General features: G+C 38.8%; 2 protein-coding genes across 3 annotated transcripts in view; one reads left to right on the top strand and one right to left on the bottom strand.

Annotated features, from left to right (window-relative positions):
• CAP2 (cyclase associated actin cytoskeleton regulatory protein 2) overlaps positions 1 to 20,872 on the top strand; it is a 187,813-nt gene that overhangs the window by 115,883 nt on the left and 51,058 nt on the right. For both annotated transcript variants that reach the window (XM_053602229.1, XM_053602230.1), the window contains one exon: positions 2,655 to 2,760. In XM_053602229.1, coding sequence (XP_053458204.1) covers positions 2,655 to 2,760 — 106 coding nt within the window. The remainder of the gene's footprint in view (positions 1 to 2,654; positions 2,761 to 20,872) is intronic.
• LOC128593877 (p53 apoptosis effector related to PMP-22-like) lies at positions 18,694 to 19,275 on the bottom strand. The gene has a single exon (XM_053602231.1). The coding sequence runs from the start codon at positions 19,273 to 19,275 to the stop codon at positions 18,694 to 18,696; it is 582 nt and encodes a 193-aa protein (XP_053458206.1).

Raw genomic sequence — 20,872 nt, 5'->3', positions numbered from 1 at the left:
TCAGAAAGAGCAAGCTTAATTTACAAAACCCAGATATATTATGTTGGCATGAGCCTACACCTGTAGTGACTTATTTTTCTCTGCATGGGAAGACACACACATATCCCTATACGTGTATGTGCCAATTTGGAACAGCTCAGGGACCATCTAGGTTTTTGCCTTTTTGCATATCACCCTTGGAGCTCATTTTTCTTTGTATCTTAGTTCATCAGCACCTGTCCTCCCAGACCCTACTTGGTCCATGGTTGTGAGTGGTTTTCCCTGGGTGGTAGTGCAGCCAAGAGAGTTGGGCTTTTCCACCTTTTTGTACACATGCAAAGACAGTCCAGAATTTGCCCCTTGATGTCAGCTATTAAGTAGAAAATGTACTTTTGGCAGCACCAAAGACAACTCAGTTAAGTTCAGTGGATCCCCAGAGGACTATATGAGAAGCTGGGAAATGCAGCCGGTGGTGCAGATTCATTCATGTGCGGCTAGGAGTAGTCAAACTGGTCCCCAGTCACCATTGAGCTGCTAAAGCAGGTAACCTGACAAAAGCAGAACACACCACACCCATGTGTGGGTGGACCCAAACCTGCAGGCCTTCTCTGTTGTAGTAATTTGCAACTCACTGCTGCCTGCTTTGCAGATAGGCCTGTGGAGCAGGAGTGGAAAGGCGGGCTTCCCTGTGATTTAAACAGAAGGACTGGGAGCAGTGCACTCATGTCTCCACAACCCTTACCACTGGCTCAAATGCTTGCTGACTCTTCTTCAATATATGAATAGAACAAATCGGTTATTTTGCCTTTACAGAGGTGTGGCCTCTCTGAGTCAATATAATTAATATCCGCATTACCCTACTATAGCTTGTCCCAGGGTCAAGGAAAACCAAGGATGGGCTTGCAGACCCTAAATGTCCATTTGGGTTCTGCTCACTTTGTTACCTCTTAAAGACTCACTGCAGGTGAAAAGGCTGCATATGGTTATTTTCTTTACTAAAAATTCTGCTGGAATGTTCTTCAAGTCCAAAGAATACTGTAATGGTTAAAAAAAAAAAAATGAATTTGCCTATTAAAGAGTTGGACTTATTCCATTGGTAAATGTTTTTTTTAATTTATTTATTTTTATTGTTTAAATTATAGCTGTGTACATTAGTGCAATCAAGGGGTGCATTGTGCAGGTTTCATATACAATCTGAAATATTCTCATCAAACTGTTCAACGTAGCCTTCATGAAGTAAATGTTTTAATAGAATATATATTTGAGTGTGCAACATACCATTTCCACAATATCTACAGACATATGTGTGTTGCGTGTATACCCCCATATATATGTGTGTATTAAATGACCGTATGTATAAATACGTATGTACATTTTTATTGAAGTAATTTTTGTATTATAATAATAGCTGTGGTATATATTGCTTCCTATGTGCAAAGCACTGTGCTAAGACCCTCCCAAGACCCTTGTAAGCCAAGGTAACTAACAAGATAGACCTATGGAGCAACACTTAATCTTTTGGGTTTTGGCTGTGAACGTGAGACAAGTGACAATGAGATTTTTCATGGATTTGATTTATATAATCAGTAAACCTAAAAATACAGAACAAAATCACATTCATGTTTTTCCTGTTGGAGGAGTGAATAATTATGACTTTAGTTCCCCATTTCACTTCTTCTAAAAGGCGTGCCTTAGTACAATGGCACTCTAGCATGCTGGTGATACTTGGAGCTTTCCAAGGAAAACAAAACAAAACCAGTCTAGAGATAAGTCATTATTGGCAAGAGCTTTAATAATAGAGATTTCCTTCAGTGATTACCTTCAGGTTAATGGCCCAGGAACATAATTAAATTTTTGGTAACTCAAATGTCATCATTTTCTCACTTACCACTACTTCATTCAAAGTGGGGGAAAATATTGTAGATAAAATTTATCAAAAGGAAATGCAACAATTTTTGCTTATCTGTGAGTTTAATGTTTCTAATGATTCTCTCAATCTTGTGTGCTAATTCTGTTATAAAAAAGGTAAGCATTTTACTAGCTTTTGGTTCAATAAAATGGAGATTAAATTAATGGCCATGCCTTGCCTAGCTTGCATTGTCATTACAAGTATCAAATTAAGGGAATTTCAATGAATGTCCCATTTGAAGTAAGGGGCATTACCCATTTGTAAGAAATCAACTTTTTTTACAAGACCAACTTGGTTATCAATCATAATGACTAAAATTCTCCTCTTCGGTTACCCTTTTAACCAAATAATTCAAACAAATTATTTTAGTATGAACCAAATGACTTTTCCCCCCTCTTTATTACCATTATCATTCCTGAGAGCATATTGCTTCTCGTTTTGTGTCAGAGCAGTACGGTCGCCTCCTGGGAGGGATGGCAGAGACCACGCAAAGCCCGAGTCAGCTCAGTTCCATTGGTGTCTCTCTGTCCACACCCAGAGCTCAGGGCACTCCACCACCTGCCCACCTCCCTCAGGAGAGTGCTGGGCCACCTTCCTTTCAGGGTTCTATTCTGAATCTGTTTACAGCGACTGGGCTAGAAAGAAAATTGCTCCAGGCTGATCTGGAGGCCTAGTCATTAGTTAACCACGGGCCCCTACCCCAATCGCTTTTAAATTTCATTTTAGATCCTAACTGTTCTCTCTTCCACTCTGTTTTATAACAAAGTGACTTACGCCACGTGGACTGGGTGAAGTCCTATTTGAACATTTGGAGTGAGCTTCAGGCATACATCAAGGAACACCATACCACAGGCCTTACTTGGAGCCAAACAGTAAGTACCAGGCCCTGTCTACCTGGGTCACAAAAGGCTATGAAAATACTTATACCATGTGGCCTAGTAATCTCAAGCCTTAGAAGTTACCTCAAGGAAAGCAAAAGGGAAAATGTACATGTAGAAATTGTTTATGGAAATGTCGCTTGTCATAGGAAAATGCCCATGTGGCATACAGAAAGAGAGTGCGTGTCTATAGTAAGTATGCAGTGAATTCAATCCACAGCCGTTAGAACAGTTGACCAAATAATGTCAAGTGATGCTCGACTCCAAAGTTTATGAGTACCAAGATGGTGTATATGTGTATATGTTAAGAAATGGTGTGTTAGGAATACAGGGAACAGGAAGGCTTGAGAATAGGTGTAATTTTAAGGAGGCAGAATTATAAATAAAATGGCTTTTAATTTTTTCCCCCCATTCTTGTGATAACTTTACTAAGAAGAATGCTTTCCACCTCAATCCAGGTTAATACAAAAGGTGTAAAGTCTCCATCATATACCAAAGGGTGTTAATCCATTCCTGGGTTGGTGGGTATTTAGGCTGTTTCCACGTTTTGGCAATTGTTTTTTTTTTCCTCTCAACAATTTTTTTATTAAATAATAACTGGGTACATTAATGCACTTATGGGGTACAATGTGCTGATTTTATATACAATTTGGAATGCTTATATCAAACTGATTAATATAGCCTTCACCTCACTTACTTAATTATTGTGGTAAGACATTTATATTCTACTCTTAATAGATTTGACATGTACCCTTACAATATGCACCATAGGTGAGATCCCACCGATTACCCTCCCTCCACCCAGCTTCCCCCCTCTCCTCCCCTCATTCTCTTCCCTCCTTCATCCTGAGCTATTGTTGTGTTTTATCTTTCATATGAAAGTGTAGGTGATTGTATATTGGTTTCGTAATAGTACTGAGTACATTGGATACTTTTTCTTCCATTCTTTTTTTTTTTTTATTGTTGGGGATTCATTGAGGGTATAATAAGCCAGGTTTCACTGATTGCAATTGTTAGGTAAAGTCCCTCTTGCAATCCTGTCTTGCCCCCAAAAGGTGTGGCACACACCAAGGCCCCACCCCACTCCCTCCATCCCTCTTTCTGCTCTTCCTTTCCCCACCCTCCCTCCTTCTTTCTCTCTCTACTCTCCCCTTCCTCCACCCCCACCGTGACCTTAATTGTGATTAATTGTCCTCATATCAAAATTGAGTACATAGGATTCATGCTTCTCCATTCTTGTGATGCTTTACTAAGAATAATGTCTTCCACGTCCATCCAGGTTAATACGAAGGATGTAAAGTCTCCATTTTTTTTAATGGCTGAATAGTATTCCATGGTGTACATATACCACAGCTTGTTAATCCATTCCTGGGTTGGTGGACATTTAGGCTGTTTCCACATTTTGGCGATTGTAAATTGAGCTGCAATAAACAGTCTAGTACAAGTGTCCTTATGATAAAAGGTTTTTTTCCTTCTGGGTAGATGCCCAGTAATGGGATTGCAGGATCAAATGGGAGGTCTAGCTTGAGTGCTTTGAGGTTTCTCCATACTTCCTTCCAAAAAGGCTGTACGAGTTTGCAGTCCCACCAGCAGTGTAAAAGTGTTCCCTTCTCCCCACATCCACGCCAGCATCTGCAGTTTTGAGATTTTGTGATGTGGGCCATTCTCACTGGGGTTAGATGATATCTCAGGGTTGTTTTGATTTGCATTTCTCTAATAGATAGGGATGATGAACATTTATTCACGTTTGTTAGCCATTCGTCTGTCTTCTTTAGAGAAGGTTCTATTCATGTCTCTTGCCCATTGATATATGGTATTGTTGGCTTTTTTCATATGGATTAATTTGAGTTCTCTATACATCCTAGTTATCAAGCTTTTGTCTACTTCAAAATATGCAAATATCCTTTCCCATTATGTAGGTTGTCTATTTGCTTTGCTTGTGTCTCCTTAGCTGTACAGAAGCTTTTCAGTTTAATAAAGTCCCATTTGTTTATTTTTGTTGTTGTTGCAATTGCCATGGCAGTCCTCTTCATGAAGTCTTTCCCCAGGCCAGTATCTTCCAGTGTTTTTCCTATGCTTTCTTTGAGGATTTTTATTGTTTCGTGCCTTAAATTAAAGTCCTGATCCGTCTTGAATCACTTTTTGTAAGTGGGGAAATGTGTGAGTCCATTTTCAGTCTTTTACATGTGGATATCCAGTTCTCCCAACACCATTTATTGAATAGGGAGTCTTTCCCCCAAGGTATGTTCTTGTTTGGTTTATCAAAGATTAGGTGGTTGTAAGATGTTAGTTTCATTTCCTGGTTTTCTATTGGATTTCAAGTGTCTATATCTCTATTTTTATGCCAGTACCATGCCGTCTTGACCATTATGGCTTTGTAGTACAGCCTAAAATCTGGTATGCTGATGCCCCCAGCTTTATTTTTATTACTAAGTACTGCCTTAGCTATACAGGTTTTTTTCTGGTTCCATACAAAACGCAGAATCATTTTATCCAAATCTTGAAAGTACGATGTTGGTATTTTGATAGGAATGGCATTGAATAGGTAGATTGCTTTGGGAAGTATAGACATTTTAACAATGTTGATTCTTCCCATCCATGAGCATGGTATGTTCTTCCATTTGTTAATATCCTCTGCTATTTCCTTTCTGAGGATTTCATAATTTTCTTTATAGAGGTCCTTCACCTCCTTCGTTAGGTATATTCCTAGGTATTTCATTTTCTTTGAAACAAGGGTGAAGAGAGTTGTGTCCTTAATTAGCTTCTCATCTTGACTGTTACTGGCGTATACAAAGGCTACTGACTTGTGGACATTGATTTTATATCCTGAAACATTACTGTATTTTTTGATGACTTCTAGGAGTCTTGTGGTTGAGTCTTTGGGATTCTCTAAGTATAAGATCATGTCGTCAGCAAAGAGGGAGAGTTTGACCTCCTCTGCTCCCATTTGGATTCCCTTTATTTCCTTGTCTTGCCTAATTGTACTGGCTAGAACTTCCAGCATTATGTTGAATAGTAAAAGTGACAGAGGACAACCTTGTCTCGTTACAGTTCTAAGAGGAAAAGCTTTCAGTTTTACTCCATTCAGTAAAATATTAGCTGTGGGTTTGTCATTGACAGCTTCAATCAGTTTTAGAAATGTGCCACCTATGCCTGTACTTTTCAGTGTTCTAATTAGAAAAGGATGCTGGATTTTATCGAATGCTTTTTCTGCATCTATTGAAAGGATCAAGTAATCTTTATATTTGCCTCTCTTAATACGGTGGATAACGTTTATGGACTTGCATATATTAAATCAGCCTTGTATCCCTGGGATGAAACCTACTTGATCATGATGTATGACTTTTTTGATGATAAGCTGTAATCTATTGGCTAGGATTTTGTTGAGAATTTTTGCATTTATATTCATGAGTGAAATCGGTCTGAAATTCTCCTTTTTGGTTGGGTCTTTTCCTGGTTTTGGTATCAGGGTGATGTTTAAATCATAGAATGTGTTGGGGAAGATTCCTTCCTCCTCAATTTTTTGGAATAATTTCTGCAGTACAGGAATAAGCTCTTTCTTGAAGGTTTGATAGAATTCTGGTGTGAAGCCTTCTGGACCAGGGCATTTTTTTATTAGAAGCTTTTTATTATTTCTTTAATCTCAGTGCTTGAAATTGGTCTGTTCAGGACCTCTATTTCTTCCTGGCTAAGTCTAGGGAGAGGGTGTGATTCCAAATATTGATCCATTTCCTTCACATTGTCAAATTTCTGGGCATAGAGTTTCTGGTAGTATTCAGAGATGATCTCTTGTATCTCTGTGGGATCAGTTGTTATTTCCCCTTTATCATTTCTGATTGAGGTTACTAGAGATTTTACTTTCCTATTTCTCATTAGTCTGGCCAATCATTTATCTATTTTATTAATTTTTTCAAAAAACCAACTCCTTGTTTCATTAATTTTCTGAATGATTCTTTTGTTTTCAATTTCATTGATCTCTGATTTGATTTTGGAGATTTCTTTTCTTCTACTGGGTTTAGGCTTAGATTGTTCTTCTTTTTCCAATACCATAAGATGGTTTGTGAGTTTGTTGATGTGCTCTCTTGATGTGCTGATGTGCTCTCTTGATGTGTTGATGTGCTCTCTTTCTGTTTTTCGAATGTAGGCATCTAAAGTGATAAATTTTCCTCTCAAAACTGCTTTTGCAGTATCCCACAGGTTTTGGTAGCTTGTGTCTTCATTGTTGTTATGCTCAAGGAAGTTAATGATTTCCTGTTTTATTTCTTCCTGCACCCACCTGTTATTCAACAGAAGGTTGTTTAATTTCCATGCCTTTGTGTGGGGTCGAACTTTTTTTTAGAGTTTAGTTCCACCTTTAGTGCCTTATGGTCTGAGAAGATACAAGGTAAAATTTCAATTCTTTTTATTCTGTTGATATTCGTTTTGTGTCCCAGATGTGATCAATTTTGGAGAATGTTCAACGGGGTGATGAGAAGAATGTGTATTCTTTACCTTTGGGATGGAGTGTTCTATATGCGTCTATCAAACACAGTTGTTCTAGGGTCTCGTTTAAATCTCTTATATCTTTGTTTAATTTCTGTTTAGAGGATCTGTCCAGCTCTGTAAGAGGAGTGTTAAAGTCCCTGTTATTATGGTATTATAGGATATCATATTGCTCAGACTGAGTAAGGTCTGTTTCAAGAATCTGGGAGCATTTAAATTGGGTGCATAAATATTAAGGATTGAAACGTCTTCTTGTGTATTTTTCCCTTGACCAATATAAAGTGACCATCTTTGTCTTTTTTGACTTTAGTTGCTTTAAATCCACATGATCTGAAAATAAGATTGCAACTCCTCTTTTCTTCTGAATTCCATTTGCCTGAAAAATTGTCTTCCAACCCTTGACTTGGAGTTTTAATTTGTCTTTTGAAGCCAGGTGTGTTTCTTGCAGACAGCAAATGGATGGCTTGTGTTTTTTAATCCAGTCAGCCAATCTATGTCTCTTCAGTGATGAATTCAAGCCATTAACATTTATTGAGATAATTGATAAGTGTGGTAGTGTTCTATTCATCTTATTTTGTGAGAGTCCATTGCTTAGTTTTATCTTTTGCATCAATGCGGAAGTTAGGTTCTGTCCTTTAATTTCTGAGTTCTTACTTTGCTGCTGATTCATTCTGATGGTCAGTGTGTATAAAAGGTTGAAATATTGCCTGTAGAGTGGGTCTTGTTGTGGTGAATTTCCTCAATGTTTGTATATCCATAAATGATTTGATTTCTCCGTCAATTTTTAAGCTTAGCTTAGCAGGGTATAGAATTCTGGGCTCAAAATAGTTCTGTGTAAGTAGATTAAAGGTAGATGACCATTGTCTTCTTGCTTGGAAAGTTTCATTAGAGAAGTCTGCGGTCACTCTGATGGATTTGCCCCTGTAGGTCAACTGGTGCTTACTTCTGGCAGCTTGCAGAATCTTTTCTTTTGTCTTGACTTTGGACAGGTTCATCACAATGTGTCTTGGAGAAGCTCGGTTAGAGTTGAGGTGACCTGGTGTCTGATATCCCTCTGAAAGCAGTGTGTCAGAATGTTTGGTGATATTTGGGAAATTTTCATTTAGAATACTCTCTAGTATGGCTTCATTCCTCTGGGGCATTCTTCTTCCCCTTCTGGGATTCCATAACTCGTATGTTGGAATGCTTCATAAAGTCCCATAATTCTGACAGTGAACGTTCTGTTTTCTCTCTCTTCTTTTCTTCCTCTTTAACTATCTGAGTTATCTCAAGAACTTTGTCCTCTACCTCCGAAATTCTTTCTTCTGCATGGTCTAACCTGTTGCTGATACTTTCCATTGCATCTTTAAGTTCCCTAATTGACTGCTTCAGTTCCTTCAGCTCCGCTATATCCTTTCTATATTCTTCATATCATTCATCTCTTATTTGATTCTGTTTCTGGATTTCCTTTTGGTTATTTTCCACTTTATTAGCAGTTTCCTTCATTGTTTTTATCATTTCCTTCATTGTTTTCATCATGTGTATTCTAAATTCCCTTTCTGTCATTCGTAACATTTCTTTATAGGTGGAATCTTCTGCAGTAGTAGCTACCTCACAGTCCCTTGGAGGTGTTACTGAGGACTGGTTCTTCACGTTGCCAGGAGTTTTCTGCTGATTCTTCCTCATGAGTGATTTATTTTATCTATTTCCTTGCCCTAATTTTCCTTTCACTTCCTCTTGCTCTTTAAGTTCCTGTGCCTGTGGATGAAGGTTTCGATGAGTCCTTTTGGTTCAGGACCAGATGGATGAGAAGGTTGAAGAGCAAGGAGGAATAAAAGAAGAAGAAAGAAAAGAAAATAGATAAAGGAGAGAGGGTGGGTAAAAGAGAATATTGACAAAAAGAAGAGAGGCACAGAAAGAGGGAGACAGAGCAGTATAGGTGTACAGTAGGGTACTTTGACACAACCTTAAAAAACTTCAACCTCTAGGGGTGCCCAGTTGGGTGGTTCCCTTGATGTCAGCAGTTCTTTGCTAACCTGATTGGACACAGTACCCCACCTCCACCAAGTAGAGAGGGAAGACAAAAATGCTATAAATCAAACCAAAACAAGGAAACAGAAAAATTCATGGGATAAAATTGGGTGAAAAACCAAATAATAGGGGTAGAAACACTAGCAAAATTGAAGTTCTAATTATTGAAAAAGGCAGCAATGGGAAATTGTATTTAAACTAGAAAAATGGAGAAAGAAAAGAAAGAAGAAAAAGAAAAGAAAAAAATCTGTATGGAAAAGGTTGAAATTAAAAAAGAGGCTTGGTGCCTGTGGCTCAAGCGGCTAAGGTGCCATCCACCTACACCTGAGCTGGCGCGTTTGAATCCAGCCTGGCCCTGCCAAAAAACAATGATGGCTGCAACCAAAAAATAGCCGGGCATTGTGGCGGATGCCTGTAGTCCCAGCTACTAGGGAGAGTGAGGCAAGGGAATCACTTAAGCCCAGGAGTTGGAGGTTGCTGTGAAGTGTAATGCCATGGCCCTCTACCCAGGGAGACAGCTTGAGGCTCTGTCTCAAAAAAAAAAAAAGAAATTAAAAAACAAAACAACAACAACAAAATAAACAATAAACCAACCAACAAACAAACCAAAAACAAAGCAGCATATATATCTTGTTGAATATTGTCTGGGCAACAGGTCATCTTCTGGGGTATGAGATGTTAATCACAATGCTGATAGGACTGGAGGCCTCTGATGATTTCTCAACCCCACAGGGTGGAGACCCTAAATCTCTCTTCAACCCTCTTAAAAGGCACTTTAAAGTTCTAAACTTGGCTAAGCAGAAGCTTTCAGGAAAGTGCTTGTTGCTGGGATCACTGCTGGAGTGGCTATCCACTTATCCAGTGTTCCAAAACCAGTCTCACTCTGCCCCTGAGGGTTAAGGCTGTAAGGCAGCTCAGGCCCTGCCTTTAGGCTGCTCAGTCACTAGATTACTAGCTCCCGCCCTATCCTTGCTCTGCGACCCTGAGGGTGGAGCTTGCTTTGGCAGTTGTCTCCCAATGGCTCCCTGCGGTCCACAGCTAAAAACTATTAGCTCCATCCGGCTCAGAGGCTCAGTCTGGGGCCCTAGACAACGCCCAAAGTTCTCCGCATTCCTGGTCAAGCTCTCCCCAAGGCAGTTCAACTGAGTGCCAAGTCCAAAAATGCCAAAACAGTTCACAGGTAAGGCCTTTCCGGTTTGCAGTCTCACTGCTGCTGTACTGACAGCTGCCTGCGGGATTAGACCGATTGAACACACGCAACCACTTGCCAGTTTTTTACTGTTTTTGTCCTCCTCTTGGGGTCCAGAAGTATCTCACTGACTCCCTGTATGCTCAAAGGGATGATTATAAGCAGATCCCACCAGCCAGGGATGCCTGGAGTCTTATCTCCCCAGACTCTTGGTGCCCAGTTGCAGGGAAGCTGTTACTCAGCCGCCATCTTGCTCTCACTCCCTTTTTCTTCCATTCTTGAGATACTTTACTAAGAAGAATATGTTCCAGCTCCATCCATGTTTAAAATGTTCTTAGTTTCTCTTTTGATGGTCCAAAGTTTATGGATAGTATTTTTGAAGACCAAGGCAATGCAGTACTTTGATTGGTATCTTACTAGCAGGATAAAATCCCAACCTGGGTCTCTTTCCACTTTAATTCCCACATGAAGGGTTGATCTGGGCATGGCTGCTTTAGCTTTCTATCCTTTTCCCATGTCTCACTGCGTCCCCACAGTCCCTAGCTACTTGTGGTGTCTGAACACATGCAGTGCTTACATTGAACCAAATGAAATTGATGTTGGTTTAAAATTTGCTGAACTCACATAGTTTAACCTTTATTGCAATGTCTTAAACATATATCATGCTGTACAATCAGAATTCCCCAGGGGGAGCATCCCTGCCTCTTCTCCACAATTCTGCTCAAACATCATCCCCTCTTTAAGAAACTTCATTGATCTTTGTCAGCTCCCATCTGGGTTGGGGGGCTTCTCCTCTGTGCCTCCCTTGTATCTTGAGTACACCTCAGTTATAACCCTTAGCGAATGGAATTGTGATTTCTGTGTGTGTGTTTTTTGGACTCTCCCACTTGACTGGAGACTGGTCTCTGTTTCCAGCCCCCTAGCATAGTCAGTAAATGGTTTGAACCAAATCCTGAGGGAGGGGACTCTCAGAGTCCCCTTTGCCCTTTTGGGTTTCTGCATTTGCTTCCCATGAAAACTCTTTTCCATCAGAAATTAATGTTACCTTTAATGAAGCAGTGTATTTATAAATGCCATTCAAAGGGAGAATTCTTGCTGTCCTGATATCCATAACCCAGCCAGCACCTCAGCCAACCTCTCTTCTAGATGTTGATGTCAGTTTTTAATGATAAGGCAGAGTTTTTGAGTTTTCTAGGGGTTGTGAGACATCTCTATCCATTCCCCAACACTGTACAAACACTTAACATGGACCTTTCAAGACCAATGTTTCTTTTTATTTTTCACTTTTTCTGTTTTTTTCATAGCACTAAAATGCACAATGTTAAGATGCAACTGAGTTGATCTTTTTCATCTGCACACACTATGACTTTTTTTTTTAATATTTTTTTTTTTACACACTATGACTTTTGAGAAGACTGTTCATAAACATGTGAAGGGTTTCAATGATGAAGAGTGTGAGGGCGGGGCATGGTAGCTCACGCCTGTAATCCCAGCACTTGGGAGGCCAAAGCGAGTGGATTGCCTGAGCTCACAGGTTTGAAACCAGCCTGAGCCAGAGTGAGACCTTGTCTCTAAAAATAGCCAGGTATTGTGGCAGGTGCTTATAGTCCCAGCTACTTGGGAGGCTGAGGCAAGAGAATCAGGAGTTTGAGTTTGAGAATCAGGAGTTTTAGCTATGCAATCATTGCACTCTACCAAGGGTAACAAAGTGAGACTCTGTCTCAAAAAAAAAAAAAATGAAGAGTGTGTATGGATATGGGTGGGTATTAGTGTAGACTCACTGTAATTCTTTTTCATCCATTTCCAGTGAGATACTGTTGTGTTGTAGATCAATGTGCCATAAAGGGTCATGTCACACTTTTGCCATGGAGATAGTTCATCATTAGAGAATAGTAAAATGAAAATTAAAGTCCTTGGATCTGTTATTACATCACAGTATATAAATGAAAGAAGAATGAGGATCCACTTGTGGAAAATAATGTCAATAAATGCTAGCATATTAATTCTCTAATGGCACCCATGGAAAATTGAATATAAAATTACTTTTAAGTGGTTTGAACACTTTTGAGTAATTGTGTTTATGAATATAAAAGGGAATTCATTATTAATTATAGAAAAAAATAAGTAGTTGTTTTCCTTTGTTCCGAAGTGAATACTTACATCATTGTGCTCATTAGAAATACATGTTTTGTAACAGTGACTGTTAAGCTTTTAGAGACAAAATAGAAAGAAATACATTTTACATACACTCATGCACACCCCCTACTTGTAATACTAAAACAAGTTTCATAAAATAATACTTTTTTCTTACTCTGTTCAATGCATTATGATTTTTTTTTTTATTTTACATCATCTTATATAAAATATTGGCTGGGATTCACTAAGTTGATTTTATGACCCCACTAATGGATCACATCTCACATTTAGAAAAATATGCTATAAAACTTAAGTTCTGGCCAGGCATGGTAACTCACGCCTGTAATCCCAGCACTCTAGAAGCCTGAGATAGGAGGATCACTTGAGCCCAAGAGTTCAAGGCTGCAGTGACACTGCACTCCGGTCTGGGAGACAGAGCAAGGCGGTGCCTGTGGCTCAGCTGGTAGGGCGCTGGTCCCATATGCCGGAGGTGGCGGGTTCAAACCCAGCCCCAGCCAAAAAAAAAAAAAAAAAACCACAAAAAAAAAGAAATTAAAAAAAAAAGTGTTACATGAAACAAAACATAAATGATCCACGTTGCCATGATAATGACAGCTATTACTTATGGAGCACCTAATACTCCATGGGAAAGTTCTATTCAGAATGGCAAAAGGAGAGCACCTCCTGCATTTCTTTAATCTAAGAGTGAAATGATAAAATTTTGATCGGATATTAAAAGTGAGAAATGATAATAAGAAAATATTGGGCGGCACCTGTGGCTCAAGGAGTAGGGCGCCAGTCCCATATGCCAGAGGTGGTAGGTTCAAACCTAGCTCCGGCCAAAAAAAAAGAAAATATTGACACAGAAATAGCATTATATGTACAAAATCTTTGGACAAGCTTAAGACATACCCATAGAAATATATTTCCTGACATTTTTGTTCCCTCCTTCTAAGGGTTGGGGGACAACTATTAAAAAGTGTATTATAAAAATCATATTCTTTAATTTAAAAATTAAATTTCTCTTTTAAGTTATTAAAAACTATCTAAAGATTCCAAAGCATAATCCATAGCGTCACTCAGACTAATTTCTCCTGACTGTGGTCCATCAAAATACACACATACTAGCAAAACGTAACATAGAACAATTACAGCCAGAATCATGGCATTCTTGCAAAGAAAAAGAAAAGGGCTATTAGAATTATCTGATCAAATGGGCCTTTGGGAAGAAAAAATAGACAATATTATCCCATTTATTTGTCCACTGATCACAACTATGTGAAAACTATGAATTTATAAAATGCTAAGGGTCAGGATAGAATGCAGGAAGGTCTGATGTTGCTGTTGGCAGATACCATAGTATTCAGAGGGTTCCAAAGGAAAAGAATTCCATCTAAATGGACACAGTGTATAATAATACTCCTGCCTGCACCACTAAAAGCTTATGACAACGTAACATCTCCAGTATTTTGAGTAATTGTTGTTCTCTTCTATTTTCAAATCAGATTTTAAGATTTGCACTCTGTGGGGTTTTTACTGACCAATAGCATGCTCAGTTTCCATTGGTAGCTCTAAGAAACCATCGTTCTCCTGAGTTAACAGTTGGAGCTGAACTTCTCTGCTCCCACCTCCTACCCTTGGCCTCCAGATTACAGCTGTATCAGACAACTGCTGCCCCATCCAGTTGTCCCTGCGAAATGTAAAACTTTTGATGCCAATGACTTTTCAGGATGGTGATTGGAAGAGAGTCTAGGAAAGTGTGTGTATGTGTGTGTGTGCGCATGCGTGTATACAACTGTGCTGGCTGGGGTGGGGTGCTTTGGGGAGCGAAGCAGCTGTGCAGTAATCTTTCTGGAATTTCTTGTTACATTTACTTGGCAAATGCAATCTTGTCATTTCTATGAGCTTTTCTTCGACATGGAGGCAGCTGAGAACTAGAAGGACTCTACACCAGAAATTACTTGGAGTTTTTAATTAGTTTCATTCCTGAGAACTCATTTTCACATTAATTTATGCCTTTCCCTCAGTGGTAAGTGTTGAATAAATTGACTTTTGGGCACAAACCCTGTAGTGACACTATTAGTTATCATCCCTTGCAGTTGGTCAGATCCGTAATTTTCATTGGCAGTTCCTTCAAATCAGTTAAGACTATGATGTAGACTCTACACTCATAATTACTGAAATAATTGATTATTTTTTCTAAGAATTGTCCAGATCAACATGCAAACTACTAATACTCTGTTTTGTGTGGATCTGGTCAGGAAAAGGTTGTGAAAGGGATTCCATGAATAGAATAAATATGATTATTTCATTAACGTCATGGTGTTAAATTTGTTGATGGAGTTCTGTTCTTTCATGTATTTCTGAATTACTTTAGAGAACAAATAGGGTATAAGCATTTGTACAGTAGAATAAAACTACCCATGATGAATGTACATAACATCCTATGTAATGGTGATAGAGTTGTTGATATTAATAATGTTTTTTTTAATTGTGAAATCATAGCTGTGTACATTAGTGCAATCAAGGGGTACAATGTGATGGTTTCATATACAATCTGAAATATTCTCATCAAACTGTTCAATGTAGTCTTCATGGCATTTTCTTAGTTATTGTATATAGACATTTGTACTCTGCATTTAGTAGGTTTCGCTTGTGCACATTCTAAGATGCACCGTAGGTGTGGCCCCATCCACTATCCTCCCTCCATCTTAACCTCCTCCCTCCGCTCCCCTCCCTTGGCCCTTTGCCCATATTCTTGTGCCATAGTTGGGTTATAGCCTTCATATGAAAGCTATACATTAGCTTCATAGTAGGGCTGAGTACATTGGATACTTTTTCTTCCATTCTTGAGATACATTGCTAAGAAGAATATGTTCCAACCCCATCCATGTAAACATGAAAGAGGTAAAGTCTCCATCTTTCTTTAAGGCTGCATAATATTCCATGGTATACATGTACCACAATTTGCTAGTCCATTTTTGGGTCGATGGGCACTTGGGCTTCTCCATGACTTAGCAATTATGAATTGGGCTGCAATAAACATTCTGGTACAGATGTCTTTGTCATATTGTGATTTTTGGTCTTCTGGGTATAAACCTAGTAAACGAATTATAGGATCAAATGGCAGGTCTATTTTTAGGTCTCTAAGTATTCTCCAAACATCCTTCCAGAAGGAATGTGTTAGTGTGCATCCCCACCAGCAGTGTAGAAGTGTGCCCTTTTCTCCACATCCATGCCAACATCTCTGGTTTGGGGATTTTGTTATGTGGGCTACTCTTACTGGAATTAGGTGATATCTCAAAGTAGTTTTGATTTGCATTTCTCTGATGATTAAGGATGATAAACTTTTTTCATGTGTTTATAGATCGTGCATCTGTCTTCTTCAGAGAAGTTTCTCTTCAAGTCCTTTGCCCACCCTGAGATGGGGTCACGTGTTCTTTTCTTGCTAATACGTTTGACTTCTCTGTTGATTCTGGTTATTAGACCTTTATCGGAGGTATAACCTGCAAATATTTTCTCCCATTCTGAGGGCTGTCTGCTTGCTTTACTTACTATGTTCTTGGCTGTACAGAAGCTAGCTTGATCACGTCCCAGTAATGTATTTTTGATACTGCTTCAATTGCCTGGGCTGATAAAATATTAACCCAGGCCAATTCCTTCAAGAGTTTACCATGCACTTTCTTCAAGTATTTTTATAGTTTCATGTCTTAAGTTTAAATCTTTTATCCAGTGAGAGTCTATCTTAGTTAATGGTGAAAAGTGTGGGTCCAGTTTCAGTCTTCTACAGGTTGCCAGCCAGTTCACCCAGCACCATTTGTTAAATAAGGAATCTTTTCCCCACTGAATGTTTTTAATTGGCTTGTCAAAGATCAAATAACGGTAAGTAGCTGGATTCATCTCTTGGTTCTCTATTCTGTTCCAGACATCTGCTTCTCTGTTTTTGTGTGCCAGTACCATGCTGTTTCAATCACTATCGATTTATTGTACAGTCTCAGTCTGGTAGCGTGATTCCTCCTGCTTTGTTTTTATTTCTGAGTAATGTTTTGGCTATTCAAGTTTTTTTTTTATTCCATATAAAATGAAGTATTATTTTTTCAAGATCTTCAAAATACGACAATGGAGCTTTAATAGGAATTGCATTAAAATTATATATTGCTTTGGGTAGTATAGACATTTTAACAATGTTGATTCTTCCCAGTCATGAGCATGGTATGTTTTTCCATTTGTTAACATCTTCAGCTATTTCTTTTCTTAAAGTTTCATAGTACTCTTTGTAGAGATCTTTCACGTCCTTTTAGGTATACTCCCAAATATTTCATCTTCTTTGGCACTACTGTGAAAGGAATAGAGTCCTTGACTGTTTTTTCAGCTTGGCTATTCTTGGCTTCTTCTTGGTATATATAAAGGCTACAGATTTATGGGTGTTGATTTTGTAGCCTGAGACATTGCTGTATTCCTTGATCACTTCTAAAAGTTTTGTAGTAGAATCCGTAGTGTTTTCCAGATATACGATCATGTCATCTGCGAAGAGTGAAAGTTTGATCTCTTCTGACCCTATGTGGATACCCTTGATCACCTTTTCTTCCCTAATTGCAATGGCTAGAACTTCCATTACAATGTTAAAGAGCAATAGAGACAATAGGCAAACTTGCCAGGTTCCCAATCTGAGTGGAAATGATTTCAATTTAACTCCATTCAATATGATATTGGCTGTGTGTTTGTTTGTTTGTTTGTTTTGGTATACCTGGTTTATTGGGAAAAATGCATAAGGAAAACTTCAATTGTTTATTCCGCAACTTACAAAATAGTAATTTGATAGATAACTGAGTTGGTTTTCATTATGTAAGTATAAATGTTAAAAAAATTACACAAATCATATGTCATTCAGAGAAACTCACATCCCTGAATTCTCCTATTGATGTTTTACATCAGACATTTTATATGTGTTTACCCAGGAAGACCAGGCATTATTTTGGGGGGTGGGGAGGTTTGTTTGTTTTGGAGACAGAGTTTCACCATGTCACCCTCAGTAGAGGGCCATGGCATCACAGCTCACAGCAACCTCTAACTCTTGGGCTTAAGCAATTCTCTTGCTTCAGTCTCCCAAGTAGCTGGGACTGGAAGACCGGGTTTTTAATTACATGTAGTTTCTGTTTATAGCTGCCTTCTATCAGAAGCTGTGTCTACATGATGAGAGCCCAGTTAAACCTGATATTTAAACAAATCAAGCCACTTCTTCAGATGGTTTTAATGGAACTTCAGTGATAGGAATGGCTGTCCTAATGCTTTACTATACAATATAATCAGAGCTATCAGTCATGATGTATTAGACCCCGTCCATCTTTCAATCAAGTCAATGCTGGTTCTGAACATATAGACACAAAACGATACAGATGTATTAATAACAGCATTTTCCCACACCTTAACCCCATAAAGAAATTTAAAAGAGAGAATTTCATTTTAACATTTCACCATTACAAAGGCCTTACTATTGCAACAGGCTTTGACTATGAAACAATACTTTCCTAGATGACATATTCAGCACAACATGAAGCTTAGCAAAAACATAATTATTCAGAATATTAACTATAATTATCACCAATTGATATGCATTTAGGAAACTATTTTGCTTCTTTAAATAGCGAAAGGCTTAAAAAAAACACACACGCACTTTTTTTGCAGTTCTTTTAGAATGTTTGGTCACTGACACTTTTTACCAATTATATCAGTTTTCTTCTTACCCTACTACACCCAGTCCATTCTGTGTGGAAATGAACAAAAACTTGATCAGATTATTAAATCTTGGAACACTTCCCATTTTCACCTTATCAAATGATAAGTTTCGTGTTCATATTCTCTTACAAGTGCAATATAAATGTTATGGAGAGATATAAAGAAATATCAGCATGGCATGAGTACACATACATAAAAGGTGAATATGAAACTGTAACACTAATTAACATTTTCTCCTAAATTATTTTAGCATTTTTGACTATTTAATATTATGAACACTGCCAAAACATAGATACAAAGTAGGCTGGAGGAAACAGTTTGGTTCCCTGGAAATCATTTGACAGCAATGATTTTCTTCCACTCTGGCTCCCATGTTAGGCGGGTGGGTGGAAGTACCTGGGCTTTGCATTGCCCAGAAGGTCGTCTTGGTAGTTGCGTAGGCAGCAAAAGAAGAAGGAGCAACCGATCAGGATAATGGTGGCTGCCCACCCAAAGCCGTAGGCCCAGTTATAGATGTAGGTGACCGTGGGGTTGGCATGAAGGTTGAAGGTCTGCGTGTACTTCACAGGGTAAATTATCAGTGAGATGGTCTGGAACACAGCAGCCAGGGCCATGAGGCCTCCAATAACTCTCAGGAAGACAAGCATCTGGGGTCCACAGAGGGCAAAGAAGGACAGGATGAAGAAGATCACCAGGATGATAAAGACACAGAAGAGCATGGTGGCGGCTGCTCTTCCCCAGGTGTAGTCCATCACGCTCTGGCAGCCATCTTCGTAGGACCCACTGTAGCTACCCTCGTGGAAGCATTTCCACCACAGTGAGAATATCTGGATGTGGTCGCTGGATTGCAGCCAGCCCCGGCTGGACAGCGCAATGATGTGTAAGGCGATCCCGCTGAGCAGGAGCAGCAGCAGGATCCACCTGCAGCACTCGCAGGCCAGGCCACAGCGCAGCATGTCAAGGGTGGCAGCATGGAACCCAAGAGCGCACTGGGCACAGGCGGAACAGAGAGTCTTGACTGTGGGTTTGCTGTAGATGGCCTCTATTAGTTTAAGAAAGGTCCCTTCTATACCAATTTTCTTAAGTGTTCTGATCATGAAGGGATGCTGGATATTGTCAAAAGCTTTTTCTGCATCAATTGAGAGAATTATATGGTCTTTATTTTTTAGTTTATTTGTGTGCTGATTACATTTATAGATTTACGTATATTGAACCAAATATTTACGTATATTTGTCCCTTGAGACCCTGGGACAAATCCCACTTGGTCATGGCGTATAATTTTTTTGATGTGTTGTTGGATTCTGTTTGTTAGGATCTTATTGAGTATTTTAGCATCAATATTCATTAGTGATATTGGTCTATAATTTTCTTTTCTTGTTGGGTCTTTCCCTGGTTTAGGGACCAAGGTGATGTTTGCTTCGTAGAATGTGTTGGATAGTATTCCTTCTTTTTCTATATTTTGGAAGAGGTTTAGTAATATAGGTACTAGTTCTTCTTTAAAGGTTTGGTAGAATTCTGACGTAAAGGCATCTGGTCCTGGGTTTTTCTTTTTAGGGAGATTTTGTATAGTTGATGCTATTTCAGGACTTGATATAGGCCTGTTCAACATTTCCACTTCATTCTGGCTAAGTCTTGGTAGGTGGTGTACTTCCAGGTATTGGTCTATTTCTTTCAGATTTTCCTATTTCTGAGAGTAAAGTTTCTTGTAATATTCATTAAGGATTTTTTGAACTTCTGAGCGGTCTGTTGTTATTTCATATTTACCATTTCTGATTGATGAAATTAGAGATTTTACTCTTTTTTTCCTGGTTAGGTTGGCCAAAGGTTTATCTATTTTATTGATCTTTTCAAAAAACTAACTTTTGGATTTATCGATCTGTTGTATAATTCTTTTGTTTTCAATTTTGCTTAGTTCTGCTCTGATTTTGGTTATTTCTTTTCTTCTGCTAGGTTTGGGGTTGGAGTGTTCTTCCTTCTCCAGTTGCTTGAGATGTCCCATTAAGTTATTAACTTCCTCTCTTTCCGTTTTCTTGAAGAAGGCTTGCAAGGCTATAAATTTCCCTCTTAGGACTGCCTTTGCAGTATCCCAGAGGTTCTGGTAATTCGTGTCTTGATTGTTGTTTTGTTCCCAAATTTGGTGATTTCCTTCTTAATCTCGTCTATAACCCATCTATCCTTCAGCATAAGGTTGTTTAGCTTCAATGTTTTTGTATGAGTATGCAGGTTCCTGTTGTTGAGTTCAACTTTTATTCCATGATGGTCTGAGAAGATGCAAGGAATAATTTCTATTTTTTGAATGGCCTAGGATGTGGTCGATTTTGGAGTGTGTTCCGTGGGCTGATGAGAGGAATGTGTATTCAGTCTTGTTGGGATGAAATGTTCTGTAGATGTCTGTTATGTCCAGATGATGAACGGTTGAGTTTAAATCTAAAATTTCTTTGCTTAGCTTCTTTTTGGAGGATCTATCCAGCACTGCTAAAGGGGTGTTAAAATCTTCAACTACTATGAAAGTGGAGGAAATTGAGTTGCTCACGTCTGTTAGAGTTTCTCTT

This window comes from Nycticebus coucang, chromosome 9, assembly GCF_027406575.1.
Source record: "Nycticebus coucang isolate mNycCou1 chromosome 9, mNycCou1.pri, whole genome shotgun sequence".
NCBI classification, from domain to species: domain Eukaryota; kingdom Metazoa; phylum Chordata; class Mammalia; order Primates; family Lorisidae; genus Nycticebus; species Nycticebus coucang.
The sequence above is the reverse complement of the archived record's forward strand: the minus strand, read 5'-3'. Positions and strand labels throughout refer to the sequence as shown.